This window comes from Pezoporus wallicus, unplaced genomic scaffold (genome assembly GCF_028554395.1).
Source record: "Pezoporus wallicus isolate ANWC-B61680 ecotype Strahan unplaced genomic scaffold, APGP_CSIRO_Pwel_v1 contig_3488, whole genome shotgun sequence".
In the NCBI taxonomy this organism is placed as follows: Eukaryota; Metazoa; Chordata; class Aves; order Psittaciformes; family Psittacidae; genus Pezoporus; species Pezoporus wallicus.
The window spans coordinates 1,537,312-1,556,933 of record NW_026635397.1 but is presented as its reverse complement, the minus strand read 5'-3'; the positions used below and the strand labels follow the sequence as shown (position 1 = coordinate 1,556,933).

Sequence of the window (19,622 nt, the reverse complement as noted above, 5' to 3'; positions counted from 1 at the left end):
GGTTCCTTGCTTATAAACAGAAGTCTGGTGGGAACAGGGGAGGTTATCCTCACCTTGGGACAGTTGGTAAGCATCTCTAGCACATGATTACACTGGTTTCCCTGGGAGTACTGAGCATACTTGTGATTTAGCGTTTAATGTTCTCGTTGAAGGTCTTGGTTGGCAAAGGATCCTTTATAGCTCTCTGTGGTTGCTTATTCTTTGCAGGACTCTCTAGCCGAAGTTGAAGAGAAATATAAGAAGGCTATGGTGTCAAATGCTCAACTAGACAATGAAAAAACAAATTTCATGTACCAAGTAGATACCCTGAAGGATGCGCTCTTAGAGTTAGAAGAACAGCTGGCAGAGTCCAGGCGGCAATATGAAGAAAAAAGTAAAGTATGTATAATAGCAGTGGCATGTTATACAATGGGGAGGTTTTGTGAGGGGGTCAGAGTCCTTTGGGAGGAGGCAACTAAAATGCTATTTAAGATTTTAACTAAGTTACTGTTTTAGTTACTGTTAAAGCAAGTGGAATAGCAGCTTGTAATGTGCTTGTGATCATATAAATGGAAATCTTCCCTGAGTTTGTCTTAAAAAGCAGTTTCTGAAGCAGTTAAGAAATGTTTTATATGGTAAGGCTATATTGATATTATCACATGCCCTTTTATATTGTATCTTTAAATTCAATTTAAAGATACAATAGTTCTGTGCAATTGAGGGTTCAGTTCAGTTTAATGTTAATTCAGCATCTGACTGCCAGTGAGCTGTGTTAAATAATAAAGCTGGGGCTTGTGTTAGCTTTTCAGAACTGGCTTTTTAGCTTGGGGCATTTAACTGTAGTGCACTTCAAAAAGCACAGTTCCTGGGAGATAAGTGTGGTACAAGGGGTTTGGTTGGTTGGGTTTTTTTTTGGTGCTTCATTATTTTGTTGTTTCATGGGGGGGGGGGGGGGGGGGGGAGAGGTTGGTGGTGGTTTTTATGCAGGTTGTTTGGGGGATTTTTTGGTGATGGGGGTTTTTTGTTTGGTTGGTTTTTTCTTGCCCACAGCGTCTAGCTGACTTTTACTACATGGCTATGTGAAAGGGTTAAATTCCCATCCGTTTATCTGTGAAGTCTGTAGGATTTGAGATGCTCATTGCCAGCCTGCTGCTCAACTTATGAAACTGGCTAAATGATGTCTGCCACTTCTCTATTTGTTGGAATAATAGTTTCTTAGAAAAAGCACAAATGAGACTGTACAAAAAATTGTACTCTTAGAGGATTGTGATTAGAGGAATATTCAAGAATTGCACAGCAATAAGCATTTTCTTTGTGTTTGGGCTTATTTTCTCTTCTTTTTTTCATGGGATGCTATTTTTGATCAATAAAAATCTCATTATTATTTCATTATAGGAATTTGAGAGGGAGAAGCATGCTCATAGCATATTGCAATTTCAGTTCATGGAAATCAAAGAGGCTTTGAAGCAAAGAGAAGAAATGCTTGCAGTAAGTAACCTTTTTGCTTTAATGGCTCTTTTGATTGGTATGTTCCCAGTTAGCCATAGGAATGTGGAACGTGAGGCACAGAGAATTTTATTCCCTACTCAAGTTTTTCACCTGAAGAAATATTAGTGTTTCAGTCTGAACAGGTTCAGAGCTGGCTAATGGAAACAGCACTTTCCTAAATATTAGCTGAAGTCAGACTTCTTTTCTTGCCTTGTCCTGAAATAAGCTGTGTTTTGCCAGCTGTTTGTGGAGATGCAGAGGAAACTGATGGAACAGTCTTAATTATTTCAAGTCAACTCATGACTTGTAAGACTGTCTTCAGGAGCATAGGTTTAGTTCAAGTGTCGGAAACAGTACATACATAGATAGCCTTTAGCACCTGACTTGTTTCATTCTTTGGCATCACTGTGATCTTGACCTTCTTTGCTAACCTGTTATCTGCTTTCTGTCTTCTTGTTTTGCTCCTGTCTCTCAGGAAATCCAACAGCTGCAACAGAAACAGCAGAGCTATGTCAGGGAAATTTCTGATCTTCAGGAGACAATAGAGTGGAAAGACAAAAAAATAGGGGTAGGCCTGTCATCTCCTGCAATGTTCACAGTGGTCCTTTTGTTCCGCCAGCTGACCCTGCTTTTGCAAAACCTCATGAATATAATCCTCCTTAGTGACTTTGCTTTGTGTGGCTGTCTTATTGTCTTACCAATGAACTAGCAAATAGGAAATTTTTTCTTTGGCAAGTATCATGAAATCCAATAAAAATTTAGCAGCTGGTCTGATTTCAAAACCTGGGGTCATTTATTTGCTGTGGTGCACCATTTGTATTTGCCATATTGAGAAAGGAGCTGCTATTTATAATGCAGTTCCATCAGCACTGAATTTTTCCTTATTCAGATTTGATCTGCAGACTGAGCAGAAACAGAGGTAGTAAAGAGCTATTTATGGGCTATTGGGATGTAAGTCTTTAAACCTCTCTTGCTTCTCATCCCTTCCCACAGCCCCCTGTCAAAGGCAAATGAAAATCCACTCTTAAAGAAAAGCTTGGATTTCTTTTCTAACAATGAGCCAAAAGACTTTTTGAATATAGAAGGAAAGAGAAATCTGGGAAGTTGCCTGTTGTGATACTTGCAATGTCCAACAACTTGTAGCAACTTGAAACTCAAAGCTGTGTAATTCTTATTGCTGTTCTACTTGTACTTCAATAATATTGAAATATTTTGGGGGGGGGGGGTCAGTAGCAAAATACGCATTTGCATCTGGTACATCTGAGTCTAATGATGACTTAATGGCAGCTTTCAAATTAATTGAAATGTACTGCACCAGATGGAAGAACCGTGGAATAAAAAGCCTGGTAAAATCTGCTGCCCCTGCTTTCAAACTGTTCTGTTAACACATGGGAATGGCACTGTGTCTTCAATGGGCATGATGAAGTAATAGAGATATGAATTAACTTGTCTAGCAGATGTGAGTGGATCCTTATTTGAAGGATCTCTAAGGAAGGATTAGGCTCAAAATGTCTTCAGTAGGAATTCCTGGTTATTGAATAAGCTGTGCCTTTCTTGGATTTGAAGCTCATCTGTGTGTATGTAAACTTGGTCCTTTAATGTGTAAACTTTACCTTTTTCATACGTGCCACTTCCATCAATCTCTGAATATCTTAAATCTGCTCATTCCTTGTTTACACTTGCTTTTCATGGTCTTTACTTCTCTCCCCTCCTTTCTTTGCATCTCCTCGCCCTCTGTTTGTGTTGGGAACTCAGGCGTTAGAGAGGCAGAAAGATTTCTTTGATTCCATAAGGAGTGAGCGGGATGACCTTAGAGATGAAGTGGTTGTGCTGAAGGAGCAACTGAAGGTATGGAAGAGGAGTGAAAGCGATTTCTATTCAGCACCTGACCTTTCCCTCCTGTACATTTGTGCAGAAAATTTGAATCCAGCTCGGCAACAAGAACTCTATTTTTCATGTTGCCTATAATTTGCCATTTCAGGAATTTTCTGCAATAAACTCCATCCCCCTAATATAGACTGTGAACTCGTAGTATAGACTGTAGTATTAAGTAGTTGCTTTTGTAGAAGATGCTTCTTTGAGGAACATTTTCTGCAGCAAATGTACGGTTAAAGAAGCAAAGAGCTGGGATCACATGCTTCTTTCCTACTGGCCAAACTGAAAATTGTAATATTCCGTGCTCTTTTCTGACTTCCAGCCATGTTTAGTGGAACCATTGAAGCAATTGTTTATTCAGAATACAAGGACAAGAACACTTGAACAGTCCCACCCTTTCTGAGCAGCAGACTCTAAAGCATTGCTTTTATTTCTCCACAGAAACATGGAATAATCCCAGATTCTGATGTAGCCACCAATGGGGAGACATCAGACATTCTTGATAACGAAGAACACTTGGATTCTTCCAAAACTGTTCCAGGCACAACTCTGGCATTGAAGACTGGAGGGGATGGGATGTTAGGTAAGCACTGTATCTTTTTTCATATCTTTCTGTCTGTCCATTCATTCATCTTTGCTTGGAGTTTGGGCATTTGTTAGTGGGACAATTAACACATCACGCAGCATGCTACATTTTAAATCACTTACCATGCATTTGTCCGCATGATTGTCATGATCGCTTCCAACTGTTTGTGCAGTTTCCTGCAAAGGCAGACTTAATTTCCCATTCAAGGTGATAAAGGATGAGAATACGAACATTACATTACAGATAAACAGCAATCATTCAGATTCCTATTTAAAGCCTGAATTTGAATAGCGCCCCAGAGCAGTCTGACTACTGTTCAGTAGTTTTGAGCACATACATTAAAGAATCGGGAAAACAAAAAAAGAATTTGTTTCCTTTAAAAAACTTGTTGGTTCATTTATATACCTGAGAACTTGTGGCTGCTGAACAACCGTGCTGGGCACTATTAAAACACTAACGTATGAATTCTTTGTTCTTGGTGTCCTGTACTATTGAGCAGTTAATATTAGCACTTCCACATTTTACTTGTTATGTTAAAGCTGTTAAATTCAAAGAGTATAACTGAGATGGATAGCATTAAGAAGAAATCTGGTTGGCAAAACCATTCTTATGCAGTGGTGATGAATGGCCATTCCGAGAACTCTTATACTAGTGTAAGGAAAGGAAATAGTAATTATTTGTTGTTGTTCTAAATGAACATACTAATAAATAGCAATAGGCAGTCAATGTTGCTTTGAGCTTTTGGCTGCTTTTACCTCAGTCAGTTTGTGTGTGCAAACAATATGGAACACGAAAACCAAGGTAAGGGTATATTTTTAAGTGTAATGTGTTCTCTCTCTCTTTATTCTGGGTTGGTTGGGTTTTGGCTTTTTTTTGTGACCCAAAAGCTAACTGCTGAAACCACAAACACTGTTGTTCTAATACCTGTTGCTTCCAAATTATAAGTTGAAGGAAAATTGTTTAAAACCCCTCCCCAAACCCACAGAAGTCCCTATGCATTTGGGCGGATCAAGTGGCTGTAAAGGGCAGTAAGTATACCTGAGCTTTGGTAATGCTAAATAGCTGAACCATTTGCTTGCCAATCAGATTTTGTGTTCAGTGTTTGTCATATACACTGATCATGATGCCCGTTCATGACGCTTAGAAACAATATTTCTGAATAACCCTTCATTACTTCATAACGGCATCAGACACACACTCCATGCATAAAGTGGTGTCAGGATTAAAGCTGTAAAGGTTATTGCTGAAGGAAAAGTAATCTTTCCTGTAGTGTTACCTCTGCAGGTATTATCACTCAATTGCACTGCTTGAAACAGTTGTTCTCAGCTACAAAAGCTGTAATTCACACAGCCAAGAGCATAAATCTTTGACTTTATAAACACACAAGTCAGCACCAAAGGCTTCTTGCTTTGAGAGGGTGGTGGTGAATTTCACTGATCAAAAACCTGGACTCTGACTAATTCAGTCACTGCTTTGCCTCACGTAATTGGCAAAAGCTGATCTTTTATTAACCTATTCTTTGATTCATTCTCTTTTGGGTTTAAATGGGGAGGTAAGTGCTGTGGGGTGGTCCCTTCAACTTTCTTAATGGTCTTTTAGGCAAAGCCAGTGAAGTGGACATGAAAAATGAGATTTTGGAGGATATGGGGAAAAGAGAAATCTTGCAGAATACTGAGCATGAGGAACACAAAGAGGAGTCTGAGGAGCAGGAATTGCATGCTGGTGAAAATGCAAAGGCACAAAAAATGGTTGAAGAAAGTGATGCCCTGTCAACAGTGATGTTACCAGATAGCAGGTTTACAGTACAAATTCAAAGCCTTACAGAACACGTATCAGGGAGTACTTCTTCAAGTGATGATAATGGTGCAGATGATTTGAGAAAGGTGGCAGAGTCTGCAGGCACAGCAGTCCAGCAGCCTGTCAGTACAGAGGCTGAACACTGTGACTTGAATGCAGTGTCGAATCAGAACTTGGAGGTGGGCTCTCTCCAAAGTCATCAGATGTTTGACCCTCCTCAGGAAATGCATAGTGACTTAGGTACAGAGCATGAACTGGAAAAAGCTGCACCCCAACAGCAAGATCAAGAGGATCTTAAAAGTAGCCATGTCCTGAGTGATAATGAAATGGATCAAGAGGCCAAAATAGCAAGTGAGAGCTGTGAGTTGGCTTCTAACCAGGCAGGGCTCCCAGAGGTTACAGCAGCAGGCTTAATTAGTGAAGAGTTAAAAGTGGAGAGCCACACCGAGGCACTCCAGCACTCAGAAGAAAGTGCCGAAAACCAGGTTACAAGTGTCTTGGAGGAAAAGTTTGTTGAAGGCCAAGGCAGTACCGATGGAAGAGCTGGAGAAACAGGTGATAGATCTGAACAAAAAAATGAGGTTGGGAACACGGTTCAGGGTCAGTCGATGGAAACGGAGCCTGTGGGTTTGGAGGGGATGGAGGCATGTGGAAGTGGTGTCCCAGCAGCTGAAGTTGAAAAGGACGGCGGAGGCCATCAGGCATTCATTCAGTCAGTTTCTCCAGAGGGCAGTCCTTCAGCATCATCAGAGAAACAAAATATGCAGTATGAATCTGAACTTGAAAATGCTATGGCTGAGAAGGATGGACAAAAGGAAGCGTTAACAGAAGAGCTGGAGATGTGTTCAGATTCTGCAGAAACAGGCAAGCAGGATAAGATCTCTGTGGAGGCTGTGGACTTTATTACTGAGGTAGAAGGAAGTGTTCTACAGCAGGCAGAGCCAGACAGAGAGATTGTGATGCAGGTGATGACTCGGGAAACCAGTTTTGACCCAAGTCTTTTAGATGACAGGATTAAGGAGTCAGAATTGGAAACAGGGGATGAGTCTGGGACAGAAAAGGAAAGTAGGACAGAATGGGTAGAAGATACAAAGCTGAAAGTAGGAGTTCAAACTGTTCAGTCTAGTGAAGAAGCAATAGGTGAGACAGTAGGAGAAAAAAATACTCCTTTTGAAGGTGAAGCACAGAATGTAGCTGAACAAGAGGAGGGTGAATCCAAAGAGGAGTCAACTGTAGATGTTAGTGTAGCTACTGGAAAAAAAGTTTACAAAGAAACTCTGGAAGAAAATGAGCAAGAGTTAGAGCTTGCAGACCACCATGGTGGTGGATGTACTTCTGAAGAAAGTGTAAATAATTCCCTGGCACAGAAAGCTGAGTCAGATGCAAATGTTAGTGAACACATTATACTGGAGGATCAAGCCAAGGGAAGACTGGAAGGTGGTGGTGATGTCTTTGATTTTGATGAAGAGTCAAAACAGATACTAGAAACTGATAAAAAATGTGATGAAGAGAAAGCTTATACACAGAAATATGAGGATGATGGAACAAAGGGTGCTGCTGGAAAAACGGCCCAAACAGATGAAGCTGGAGAAGGAAAAGGCAAAATAGAAACAGAAGACATCTTGACTAAAGCTGACAGCTTGCAACAAAAAAAAGCTGATGAGCCTGAAGAAACAGGGGAAGCATCATGGAGAACTGAGGAGAAGACTGATGTGATGGAAGATGAAATCAAAGCATCAGATTCTAAAAAAGTAGAAAAAATACCAGATGAAACTGTTATGGAACAGGATTTGGAAAGTGCTGGCAATAACAGGGAAGAAAGCAATGAGGATTTGCAGAGTGGTCGAAGGGGCAAGGGTAGATCTAGAGATGACTGTACAATATCCTAAGTTCAGAATCCCAAGACTACAAAAGCTACATGCCATTTGATCAGTCCCAGTACAGAGGCATGCGCTTTGCACAATACATCAGACCATAAGAATACTCTTAAATTGAGGTTTTTTTTTTTATAGGTAATTCTCATCATAATACAATCTTATGTAAGTGGTAATGATGCAAATATTAAGTTACTCACTGACATACTGGGCCACAACAAATTGTGTGTGGGTTCAGTATTGCTGTGTCTCAGGTTAAAAGTTTATCACTGAAAAAGCAAGCTTCACAGATCTTCACTATCTTGCCATTAAAACACTTTTAGTGTGGGTAACTGCTACTGAGTAATTTCTATAGGAAACTTTGTTTTTCTAGCCTAGATGATAGATGTTTTGAATGTACTTAATGTGCCCTTTGTGCACTTATGCGCATACTTATGTGTACTTGCATGCATGAGATCTACCCTAAGTACGTTACCACTTCACGAAGGAACTCAGTGGATCAGCAACACTGATGTGATTTTGAGCCTTCTTTCTGAATGATTGAAGCCTAGGAACCAATTTGGGATTTTTTTCCCCCCATTGGAAAAAGACGATCCACTCATTCCATTTTTGTGTGTTTCTCATATGGTCATAGTCCCAAGTATAGTTAGGTCACTTTGAGCCTGTTCAGTCTAAACACTTCAGAAGGACAATATTCAGTTTGAAGAAAGCACAACGTATACACGTCTTAGTTTGCTAAAGGGAATAAATATTACATGTTTACTTCATCTGGGCACTTTGCACCACATAGGCCTTTACTCCATGGCTCACATGGGGGTTTTTCTGTTTTTTTTCTGAAGAAAGTGTCAGTACGCTCTGTAATGTATGCTTAGATTTGCTATTAAGTACTGTGTAGTTATGAATATATAAAATACCTATTTTTTCTAAGAAGATTTTTGTTTAAAACTGTATTTCTTTACACTTTTTTTTTTTTCAAACTATGATTCTGAAAGAATCTGAAAAATTCTTTATCTCTGGAAAGTTCTTACCTCTTCCTTTCTGGAAAGAAGATAACTTTGCATGTCTTAATTCTCACTGGACATCAGACCAAAGACTATTGTTATTCTGTATAGTAGCCCCTGTGCCTTTTTGAAAAGCTGGATTGCTTTAAATTGCTGGCATAAATTAAACATTTTGACTCCATTGGTGTATTTCTTCTTGTATTTTTGCTAGTGCTTGGGAGGAAGAGCATGTCTTGCATACTTCAAAATCCAATTAAAGTTGTTCTAAGCAATGAACATCCCAAGGAAATGCAAATTGAGGAATTGGGGTGGGGGGGCTATGGAAGGTTGTATTTGTGATGTTGCAAAGTTGATGGAGTACAAACAGACTGCAAAATGTCAAGATGTATATCAAAGTGTACTGAGCTGTATATAATTGAAATAAACATTTTATACTCTAAATTGCCTGTCTAGAGCACTGTTTATAAACCTGCATCAATATTTATTTAAATCTGTATAATGTAAAAAACATTTTTTTTTTCTGCAGCTTTGTTTAAATTGATTGTGTTGCGCTACATAGCCAGAAGACCTATTTTACTAGGAATGGGCAGCCTTGGTGTTCGAAGACTTTTAATATATGATAGCAGCCTTTACAGTTCTGTTACAGGTCACAGTTAACCTGTAACCCTTTTTTCATACGGCTTCTCTCCGACTTAGAACAGTTTCAGTATGGTTTCCCTAAGTACTAGCAGTTGTTCTTAAGGGTTTACCTTAAATGCTAATCTAAAAAGTCATAGATCGTAAAAGCATCTTTCATTACTGTGTGGTAGTGTTTATTTAAAGTTTTGTCTCTGCTGTACTTGAAACAATAATGCATGGTTTAATGTTGAAAGTATTTTAAATACATTTGTATTTAAATGCTAAATACAGTTAAATATATAATTAAACATCCTCACCAGGCTTCACCTATACTTGTGGATGGCTCCATAAGCAACTCTCAGTGAAATTAGGAACATGCCAGCATTTTCTGTATTTTTCATACAAGTTTGTTTCTAATAGAGATAGCTGTATAGTTGAGGAAATAGTGAACTAATTTGAACTAGTTTGTCCACTCCAGAAAACAAAGTATCTGTAAGAGAGGTCCTTTTTAAAGCCAAGTCACAGAAGGAGAAACAATTCTAGTTTTAACTGACCATTTACAAGCTTTTATCCCACAGTAAGTGTCCGACTCTCAGCGAAACTAGAGTAGGAGCAAGAACATCGGCATAGCTGATGTACTAGAAATCCATCCTTGAACGTTACCGCTTGGTACCTCTGTTGGTAGCTGGTCGCTGACTTCTGGAATTGGGCAAGTACCATGGAGGAAAAGGTCACTCGTTTCTTTTACCTCTTTCATTTTTGCTTGAGTATATACGCACATCAGGTGAGAGGCAGAGATCTCCCAGATAAATCAGCTTGAAGATAAAGGGAACTGCTAGATGTTCTATTCAAAATTTAGTAATTTAAATATTATATGCCAGCTAGCATTGAGTGAAATGTGTGCCATTAAAAAGGGAGAGGAGACGGTGTCTCAGGAGAAATTACCTAGAAAATACATCTTTTGTAAAGTTACACAGCTGAGAACAGTTTTTAGCATTTTCCCTCTCATATCTACTGGAAACATGAAAAGATGCATTTTGTCCCTTTATTGGTTTTGACTTTTAAGGACAGCGAAATAGCAAATCATTCTTTTCATAGTCTAACATGAAAACAAGAAATCATGAGAGGACCTAAAACCAAGATTCATATTTTCTGCTATTATGTTACCCATTTTGCTTTGGGCAGGGACAATCTGATGAGCACCACCCGCAGGGTGTAAGACTTGTCTCAAAATAGCTCCATAGCTCCAAATGCTCACTGAGTTTTCTGTTCCAAACTTAGTGATTGGCACGTGTGGCCTCTAATCCTGATTTGTGCATTACTGTGTATTTGGAGCTAGCCTGAAATGCTTTCAAAAGCAGTAGCTGAAGAAACTTGTTTGCCTTATTCAGTAAGTAATAGTGAAAAACTTTGGTCGGTGTTTTCTTATTACAGAAAGGAGCAGACCTCCTGTCCCTCTCAAAATCAGTATTGCAAGCTTGTTTCTTAATCTTATGCTCATTCACTGACCCAACAGCCTGTCCTCGGCAGTGTCTCTCTTTTGGAAAGAGGGGAAAGCATTTCTCAGAGTTTGTTATTGTTGTTTCCTGGTGATCCAGAATAAATCAGCAGATCTTGAAAAGGAGTATTATCCAACCTGCTATTGATCTCCTAGTTTGATTCTTGGAGGCTGTAATGAGTAGTTGCTTGGGGCTGCTGGTACGATTTCGTGGGATGTTTTCCCATCCTCCAACTACAGTTTACCCCTTGCAATTGCATTGGGATTAGTTACTTTCTGGGCCATACATCATGCAAATAATTTGTGTTAAAATCAGATACTTTCCACCCTGGGCTCCTCTCCAGGTAGGAAGATGCATCAGGGATCCGTGGCTGATTAAGGGGTGTTAGGTCAACTGTGCCACTGGAACAGCACCCTAGTTAGTAATACCTTCAGTCAATTATAGTATCAAAGGAATAAGAATAGTAATTTGACTTGCAAACAGGCCTGTACAATAGCAGAAGACACTGGTAACCACCCCCACAGACACCCTGTGTCCTGCTGTCTCCCAGGCCTTCCCAGGGCCCAGCTCCTTCCATCCACCTTCTGTTAAGCTCTTTGGTGTATGAAAGCCATGTATTGGTGCAGTGACTAGCCAGGGAATCATGTTACCAAAGTTAAATCTAAGTGAGATGAGTGTCACAGTGCCATTGTTCATCTTTGCATGTGAAATAGGGATGGTGGCAGTTACAGATGGACCATTTTAATTAGCTGCTTTGCGTCCTAATTCAGTAGATTGCTCTTTTCTGCTCACCTGTCCTCAAGGTCCTCAGATCCGATCCTTGATGTTGGAAAAATGTCTCCTAACTGCAAAATTAACGTGACTGCAGAGATACCTGTTAAAGCTAAAGTGAGTTTTTTGTGTTAGTGTGAGGTTTTAAGAGAATGAGACCCAAGAGACTTTTGCCCATGCATGCAGAAAAATTTTCCACATGAATGGCAGTTTTAGCAAACTGAATTTTTTTTCTGTGGTCTTGTAAATTCTGATGCTCAGTGTGTTATCTGCCCCAGTGGGCAGATGTCCATAATGGGTGAAGAGAGAACTGATGGTGGGACAGATTTGAAGGTCCATCCCAAAACACAGGGAGAGGAGCTGGAAGACTCTGACGCGCTTCTTTACTGGAAACTAGAGGAGGTGTCTTTTTTTCAGGCGGGCATTCTTCACCCCACAGCAGCACTTGTGTTAATGAAAGTCACTTAGCTGAGTACATGATTAAGTTATTTTCAGGATCAAGATGGATTATTTGGACCCTTTGGAGTAAATAAATCTGGGCTAATTTTGTAGGGCCTAAGAGTTTTCTTCTGCATCAGTTCTCATTCTCTTTCCAATCCGTAGAACTTCATTTCTCAGTCTCTGCCAACCTATGACTTCAAGCCCTATCTCAAAGTCTGAATATTGCTGACCTTTCTTTTACTTATCCTGTCCTTGCTTTCTTCGTTGACCATTATTTTTCTTCCCTATATTTCATCTTTCACAGAATTTCTCTTAAGATTCCTTTCCTTCTCATATAGATAAGTGGAATTGTGTGGTTATTTTGAAGGGATTTGTATTTGTGAATTTCTGTTACTCATGGCAGGTTACAAAAATCTGGTTTCTTTGTTCATTTTTTTCATATTAGTGCTCAGGTGGGTGTGTTACAAATGGCTGGGAGGATAGGACTTGAGGAGGTTCAAAATGAATGCATAGAACTGCTGAACTGGAATGTCGCTTTAAGATCTATATTTGTGTATTGCATCAGAAGTCAAGGTAAAGGTTTTATTCCCTGCTTTAGAAAGACTGATGGTATATGGGAACTTGTACCTAGGAGGGGAATGACATGACATACCACGTTACTACTAGCTAATGTCTGCCATGTAGAGGGGCTCATATGAAAGCCAAGTTTCCCCATGATTTGATTCAGTACAGACTTTATTTCCTTTACTGCATGTGTTAACAAGAAAAAAAGGGGAACCACAAGACTCTGGCACGTTCATGATTTGTCAGCAAACGAGAACTGGTATTTTTAAGGCTTTTCAGAAATACTTAAGTCTATCAACAGAATTCCCCTGGTAGAAGCCCACCAGAGTTTTCTCTGTAATTTGTGAATTGCTTTCCTTAAGTTTACAGAAAGACCTTTTTCTCAACTAACCATTTAATTATCAGGCACAACCTTAGATGTGGAGCTGAGTTCTGAACACCCTTGGTTCTGAACAGGTGACAACTTGCTGGCAAGGGAGGCAAGCTAAATAAACCTGCAGAAAACATTCATGTCAAACTTGTGGAGTAAGACCCGTCTGAGGTCAATATATCCTGTATGTTGTACACATAAGTATAGTTGAATGCTATATTCCAGTCTACTTCTGTTGATGTGTATCTGAACAAACTAAGGTTGCTAATAAGGTAAAGTAACTTTATTGATAAGGAAATCTGTGAGTACCTGCTAAAATGCTTTCACATTCTGCACCCCTTAATAGGGAACGGAAAACCCAAGTGACTTGGTTACTTTCTAGTTCTTTTTGCCAGCTGTCTCATTCTGTAGTGTGCACTTTATTAATGAATGCCCCACACATCCATGTGTTGATCTGTAGCACTTCTAAGTTCAAGTGTAGCACAACAGCTGGTCCAGATTGTCCATTGCCTACTTGATGTTTGACCAGGAGAATTGGCTATGAAGGTTTAAAGAGAAAAGAAAGCTTTACCAGACTGCTGTTAGAAACAAAAATAATTGAATGGGCAAAGGTTTGTTCTGGTCATAATATTGGACATAATACAAAATGCCATTGCCATGCTGTTTAGTAAAAGAAGTGATGATGTAAAGTGCTGAGAATGTGCTTAGCTACAATTGTAGGTGTCTACAGTATTTTCAGTATGCTAAACTGTAAAGATTTGAGATATTTTGTGTTGCAGTTGTGTTTGACCCTAGAGTTCTTGCATGCTAACCTAACGTAGAAGATTAGCCTCTTTGCATGCAGCTGGGTGCTGCTACTGCCGTGACAAGCATGTTCTGTGAGAATGACATAACCTCCCTTGGCTGCAGCCCCTTCCCAGCCCTGTCTGTGGCCTCGTTTCCTGTGGTACGTGCATAATTACATTCATCATTCATTTCACTAACCTTAATGGTTCATTCTTATATCAGAATGCACTCTGAAATGTGCAGCGCAATCAAATCGGCACTGAACTTTCAGTTTTCTTTTTCAGACAGGCTGAAAAAACTCATTGATGAACGAGAATCCTTACTAGACCAGGTAATCACAGGAAAACGCAAATGCTGTGTGCTCACTAACTGTGATAAGAATAGCATAGACAAAGAAAACCAAAATGTAAGGCATAGAACAGCAGTGAGGTTGCCTTTCAGAAGGTGTGCTGGGTTGCTCTTGCTGAGAATATACTGCACTGCTTGCCACTTTATTCTTCCCCTGAAACATTCCTCCTGTGCATTAACTTAGGATACAGGGGAGGAAAAACATGACCCAGTGTGCTTGTTCTGTGTTGCTAACCAGTCACATTCAGTGTCCTTAGTCACCTACAACTCCTACTCCAGGAGTATATCTGAAAAATAATACTTCAGATTGGCCAAGCCCAAGGCAAAACCAAATACAGTCCAGAAAATTTAGAAGCAAATATTGTCTCAGAGAGTAATCCTTCCTCATTTGTGGGTAATGGGCCATTTGGAAGAAAATTCTGGAGGAATTGCAGTAGATGGGTAAATAGCAATTAAAGTAAGTATTGCTGGTATCATGATATTCCATAGCGGATATAAAGCTCACTCAAAGAAACTTCAGCTGATCTGTTTCTTTGTAGGGCACTCTACACTTTCATTTATGGACTGTATCCTTGCCCTTGAGACTTCACACACACCCAAACGGGGTGATTGTTTTTTAGGAATGTTTTATGTGACTCCAGATACAGAACATTTATGGCTTTGCTAATAAAACAGTCGTCTTCCACTTGTTATGTTTGGTATATGCATAAGCACTGATACTTAAGATATGATGAGTCATTTGCCAACAGAATTTCTAGGAAATTATTTTGTAAGTAAAGATTTTTGGGGGCATTTAGGTTTTAAAAACAACTTTTTTTTATAGTATTTGAGTGAATTTGAGTACTGAGACAAAAACCTCCCTTACTGATTTTATTAACTAATTATTTTGTGACTTTCAGATTAAAAAATTAAAAGGACAACTGGAAGAAAAGCAAAAGAATGGCAGGATGGAAAATACGCAGTCAGAAGATGAAGTTCTGGAAAATGGGACAGATATGCACATGATTGACCTCCAAAGTGAGCCGCAATTTGATTTAAAGAGAACTTTTGGTGTCTTGCATGTGAATGAGAAAAATGTATTTATGCAATAACCATGTGCCTCTAAGTAAAAAAATGAGCCTTTGGTTCTAAGGGAGCTTCAAACTGGGAGCCAGCCGTGCACCTCTCTGCTAGAGGTGAGGGAATGATTATCCTTGTTTGAGCAAGATTGAGATTGGAAATCTCCCTTATGTTCCCCAGGAGAACTGGGATGAGTTTTGGGTTAATCTGCTTTCAGAGTGGTCAGAAGGGCATGAGGCAAGACTGGGAACAGCACCTAGCTGCTGGGCACTTGTTTTGACAGAGCACTTCCTACTTTACTGCTGCCCCAAGTAGATACCTGTAGCATGGAAATCTTGTGACAGACTTGTTAGACACTCTTAACACTTGTTCTGACATCTCTGATAAATCTGCAATTCTTTTAGGAGATGCCAACAGACAGATCAGTGATCTCAAATTCAAACTAGCAAAGTCTGAGCAAGAGGTAACAGCACTGGAGCAGAATGTAAGTTCCTGGATTGTTCTGTTTGTCTAGGCATGGTGAGAGTGCAAAGGGAAAGTGTATTTTATTATATGACATACGTATTAAATGAAATCATGGTTACTGTGATTTTTCCCTTAAAATAAGAAGCAGGAGTATTGGAGCATCAGGGCTACTGAACTTCAGTCATTAAAGACTAAATTGCTTTCATTTATGCATGGGGAAAGTGAATATATCCTTAACTGAAGGAAAAACATTCAAAGACAAAGATATGCTGAGAGCACTTACTGAACTCTTCAGAATCCTTTCTTATACCTAGCTATTGACAATGTTAAATGGCTGTCAGCATATAATGTAGTATATATAGATCTTACACAAGACTGTTCAATTTGGGCTGCTTGTTCTTGTCCAGCGTACGTCAGCGATACTCTTGCTAAGTATATTTTGTTGTTGTTGTTGTTGCTGGAAGAATACTAAATACGGATATGTATAAAAGCTTTGGAGTAAGTTAGCATGGCCAGGCTTCCTTGGTATGTCTTTTTCCCCTCAAAACATACCTTTATTTTATTAAAGAAAATTAAGCATCTCTCTAGTTACTGCTTAACTACTGGTAGAAGCGTAAAGCTTCGCAGTAACTTCTTGGTACAGCTTTTAATTCAAGAAATCTGCCTTCACCTTAGGTAATACGACTGGAAGGTCAGGTAGCCCGATACAAAACTGCTGCTGAAAATGCTGAAAGAGTAGAAGATGAACTGAAAGCAGAGAAACGCAAACTACAGAGAGAGGTAACTCTAAATGCAAACTTAAATTCTTCTTGTACAAGCTGAATCTAGAAGCAGCCTTCAGATGCTCAGATTCATGTGCTGCTTTGCAGCTGTGAATGTTCCTGTGGTTTGACAAGCTGAAGAACTCCTACTTTGCTGTCCTTGTCCTTTGTGATACCTGAAGGCTCATTACTTTGGGTGTTACAAATTCTGGGTTTGTAAATACTGATCCTTTTAGATCCTTTCAGATTACTGGTCCTTTTAGAGCATGTGATTTCAGAAATTATAGCAGTAGAAAGCTGGAAATGCTGTTGTAAAGTTAATTTGCGTGCTGCATTATTTAAGCACAGTGCCACACATTACAACGACAGTCTAAACTTTGAAGCTTTCAGAGTCTAAACTTGAGGGCTAAATGGATATGAATCATTCTTTTTGAGCCTGGTTTTCTTGCTCTGTCAATTTATTCACACCTCTTTGCTGTTATGTGTCTGTCCATGTTCCTCTTAAAACGTTGCATCTTCAAGCTGTCTGTAAGTTTGACCTTACTTGTCTTACCAAACTTCATGTTCTCTCCAAGCAGCTGCTACAACCAGCTTAAATATGTTTGTCAGCTTCTTTCACACCCATCTCCTGAGGTTTTGGTTTGGTTTTGGGGTTTTTTTTTTTTTTTTAGGTTTGTTTTTTTTCTGTGTGGCCCCTTGCTTTTTCTGTATACTCCTGCTCTACTGCCTATAAATACTGCTTTGTGCAGTCTACCTCTCTCTCCTTCTCCATCCCATGGTGGCTTTTATTGGAGAATTAAGTCACCCAATTCACAGCTGTGGCTGTAGTTACAGGAACCAAAAACATGAAATCAGGCAGTGAGTCAGGTATATGTCACCCATCAGGTATCTTTGTGCCTGTGAAGTTTAGGCAAACTCTGAGCCGTTTGTTCAACATCCTGTATATAACTTTGACTCTTGGCACTGTGCTTAGAAATTCTCTCTCTCTGTGGCCTTCGAAGCATTCACTTTTCACAGAATCACAGAATAGCTTGGGTTGGAAGGGACCTTAAAGCACACCCAGTTCCAACCCGGGAGACCTTCCACTAGAGCAGGTTGCTCCAAGCCCCATCCAACCTTGCCTTGGACACTGCCAGGGCTGGGGCAGCCACAGCTTCTCCGGGCTTCTGTTTTAACTGCTAATAAAAATTTTCAGTTGCCTTACCTTGTAAGGCAGTTCCAGCAGTATCATCAGTTAGTGTAAGTAACTAGAAACCTTGGAAAGGGAAAATACTGTGAAAATTAGCATCTTTTTCTGCTTCCTTCCTTTAGCTTCGTTCAGCATTGGATAAAACTGAGGAGCTTGAAGTCAGCAATGGTCATCTAGTAAAACGCTTGGAGAAGATGAAAGCCAATCGGAGTGCTTTACTGTCTCAGCAATAACCATCACCTTTGGATGGAAACCACTACTACGTGACAGAATCAGAACAACGCTGCGGATGCTTCTGTCTCTTGCTGTCTGGGATGCTTTGTGTCATGCCTTCTGAGAACAAACAACCCCAGCATTTGCTACGTGCCAGCCAGCTGTGGTTCCTTCTACGCAGTCAAACCTACTGCACTATATACAGAGGAGTAGCTGATGCAAATGGCTGTGCCTGTGGGAGCCCTTCTACATCGATCAGTGGGTATATTTGAAGTACAATATCCATCTATAAGAAGCACATCAGGCATCGCATTAAGTTCTAGAAGGCACAGCAGGTATTTATTGCCATTTAAAATGGCATTCAAAGAAGACATTTTAACTAGACTGGAATTTTGTGTCTTGCTGAAAATAAAATAAAAAAAAATAAAAAAAAAAACAACCAAAAACCAACCAAGCAACAAAACCACTGTAAGTTTTGGACTTTCTGACGACAGGATCTGTAATTTAGTGACTACGGTAGAGTTATTCATAGTAGGTTTTTCATTTACAAATCACTGTGGAACCACAAGCCATTACAAAGCAAAACTCCTTCACTGGAAACCATGGAAGAAAATGGTCTTGGAAGCAAAAGTGACCTTAAATGACTTTGCCAATAAAACAAAGGTGTTTGGAGGTATTTTTGCACCAGTGGAATCATAAGACTATTTTATTTCAGGGTAAATAGACAATAGCTTCATTGAATTTTCAACTTTTATTTGTATTATTTAATCACTGCTCTTGAAGTAAACTACTTCTAAAGGATGTAAAGTTGCATTAATAAACCAGCATAAGGCTGTGTTTTAAGAAATGGTGGGTTTTGCACTTAGGTCATTCACTTTGATGCATTTCTCAAAGCAAATGTCATTTGCTTAAAATATGTAATGGGTTTTTTACATCAGAAACTATGTACTGGTCCATGAAACTAGGAAACTATGCCGCTATAAAATACGAGTCTAATTTTTAAAGTAAGTGATAAGTAAAGAAGCACTTTAGAAAATGTTACTGCCTATGGTTTTTCTACAAATACAGAAGTAGCAATTTCCTTCTACCGTCATTACAAAGGTTTTCCACTCTTCATGGAAAATAATGTAACCAATTAAGATGTTGCAATCAATTTATTATAAACAACTAGCACTACAGCTCTGGTTTATTGGAAATTTTTCAGAATGTACTACTCAAAGGAGAACAGCAGTTACCTGAAGAAAAAAGCTGTCCTTCCCCCATCAACCTGAACAAAAAAGCTTGCAAGCAAGGTAGACAACCAGTCCCTTAGGACTCTGTTCATGTAGTGAAGCAGCACCTCTTGTTTTGACAGGAGCAGCCTTCTGTCAGTGCTGACTGCCTCAATAGATGAAGGTTCTGCCAAGCCAGATCCAGACCCAGGAGACCATTTCTTCTTAACCTGGTCTTCTGACTCTGGTCCAGATATTTCCCTAGCCTCTTCCTCACAACTGGAGGTTAAAGTATAAACCGCTGCTATTTTCAGTGTAAGGGGATTGCTGGTGTCTTCTTAGAGCACCTTCACAAATTAATTAAACCAAAAACAGTGTCTGAATGTGTTTCTCTGGGTCAGCTAGAAAATAACAGCTTCCTCTTCATCTCTTCTGAGTGCACCCATAAATTTAGGAATGAAGTACTGAAATTAATACTCCAGGAAAAGGATGAAGGCTTTTTTTTCTGCCCGTGGGGAGAAGGCTTTTTTTTTTTTGCCCCTAGGGAAATAAATATGTCCTTGTTGATAAATGTGGTGGAACATGGGAATGAAAGGAATGTTTGAAATTTCCACTCCAGCTAGGACTTTGTTTTTTTTTCTTTGTTTTTGAGAGGAACATTCAGATGCAGAGCCAGATTTCTTGTGGAATACCTCAGAATCGCTGTGGGTACCAATTAACAATTCTC

At 39.5% G+C, this 19,622-nt stretch overlaps 1 protein-coding gene across 32 annotated transcripts in view; it reads left to right on the top strand.

Moving 5' to 3' along the window:
- LRRFIP1 (LRR binding FLII interacting protein 1) overlaps positions 1-18,725 on the top strand; it is a 106,503-nt gene extending 87,778 nt beyond the window's left edge. For 26 of the 32 annotated variants that reach the window (XM_057422655.1, XM_057422867.1, XM_057422840.1 and 23 more), the window contains 6 exons: positions 208-378; positions 1,375-1,467; positions 1,943-2,035; positions 3,223-3,315; positions 3,784-3,925; positions 5,528-8,781. In XM_057422655.1, coding sequence (XP_057278638.1) covers positions 208-378; positions 1,375-1,467; positions 1,943-2,035; positions 3,223-3,315; positions 3,784-3,925; positions 5,528-7,614 — 2,679 coding nt within the window. In that variant the 3' untranslated portion in view covers positions 7,615-8,781. Of the gene's footprint in view, positions 1-207; positions 379-1,374; positions 1,468-1,942; positions 2,036-3,222; positions 3,316-3,783; positions 3,926-5,527; positions 8,782-13,933; positions 13,981-14,896; positions 15,015-15,460; positions 15,541-16,196; positions 16,302-17,593 lie in introns of those variants that run through there. The other 6 variants (XM_057422916.1, XM_057422905.1, XM_057422896.1 and 3 more) reach the window with 3 other exon arrangements.
- Positions 18,726-19,622: the final 897 nt, after the last annotated feature.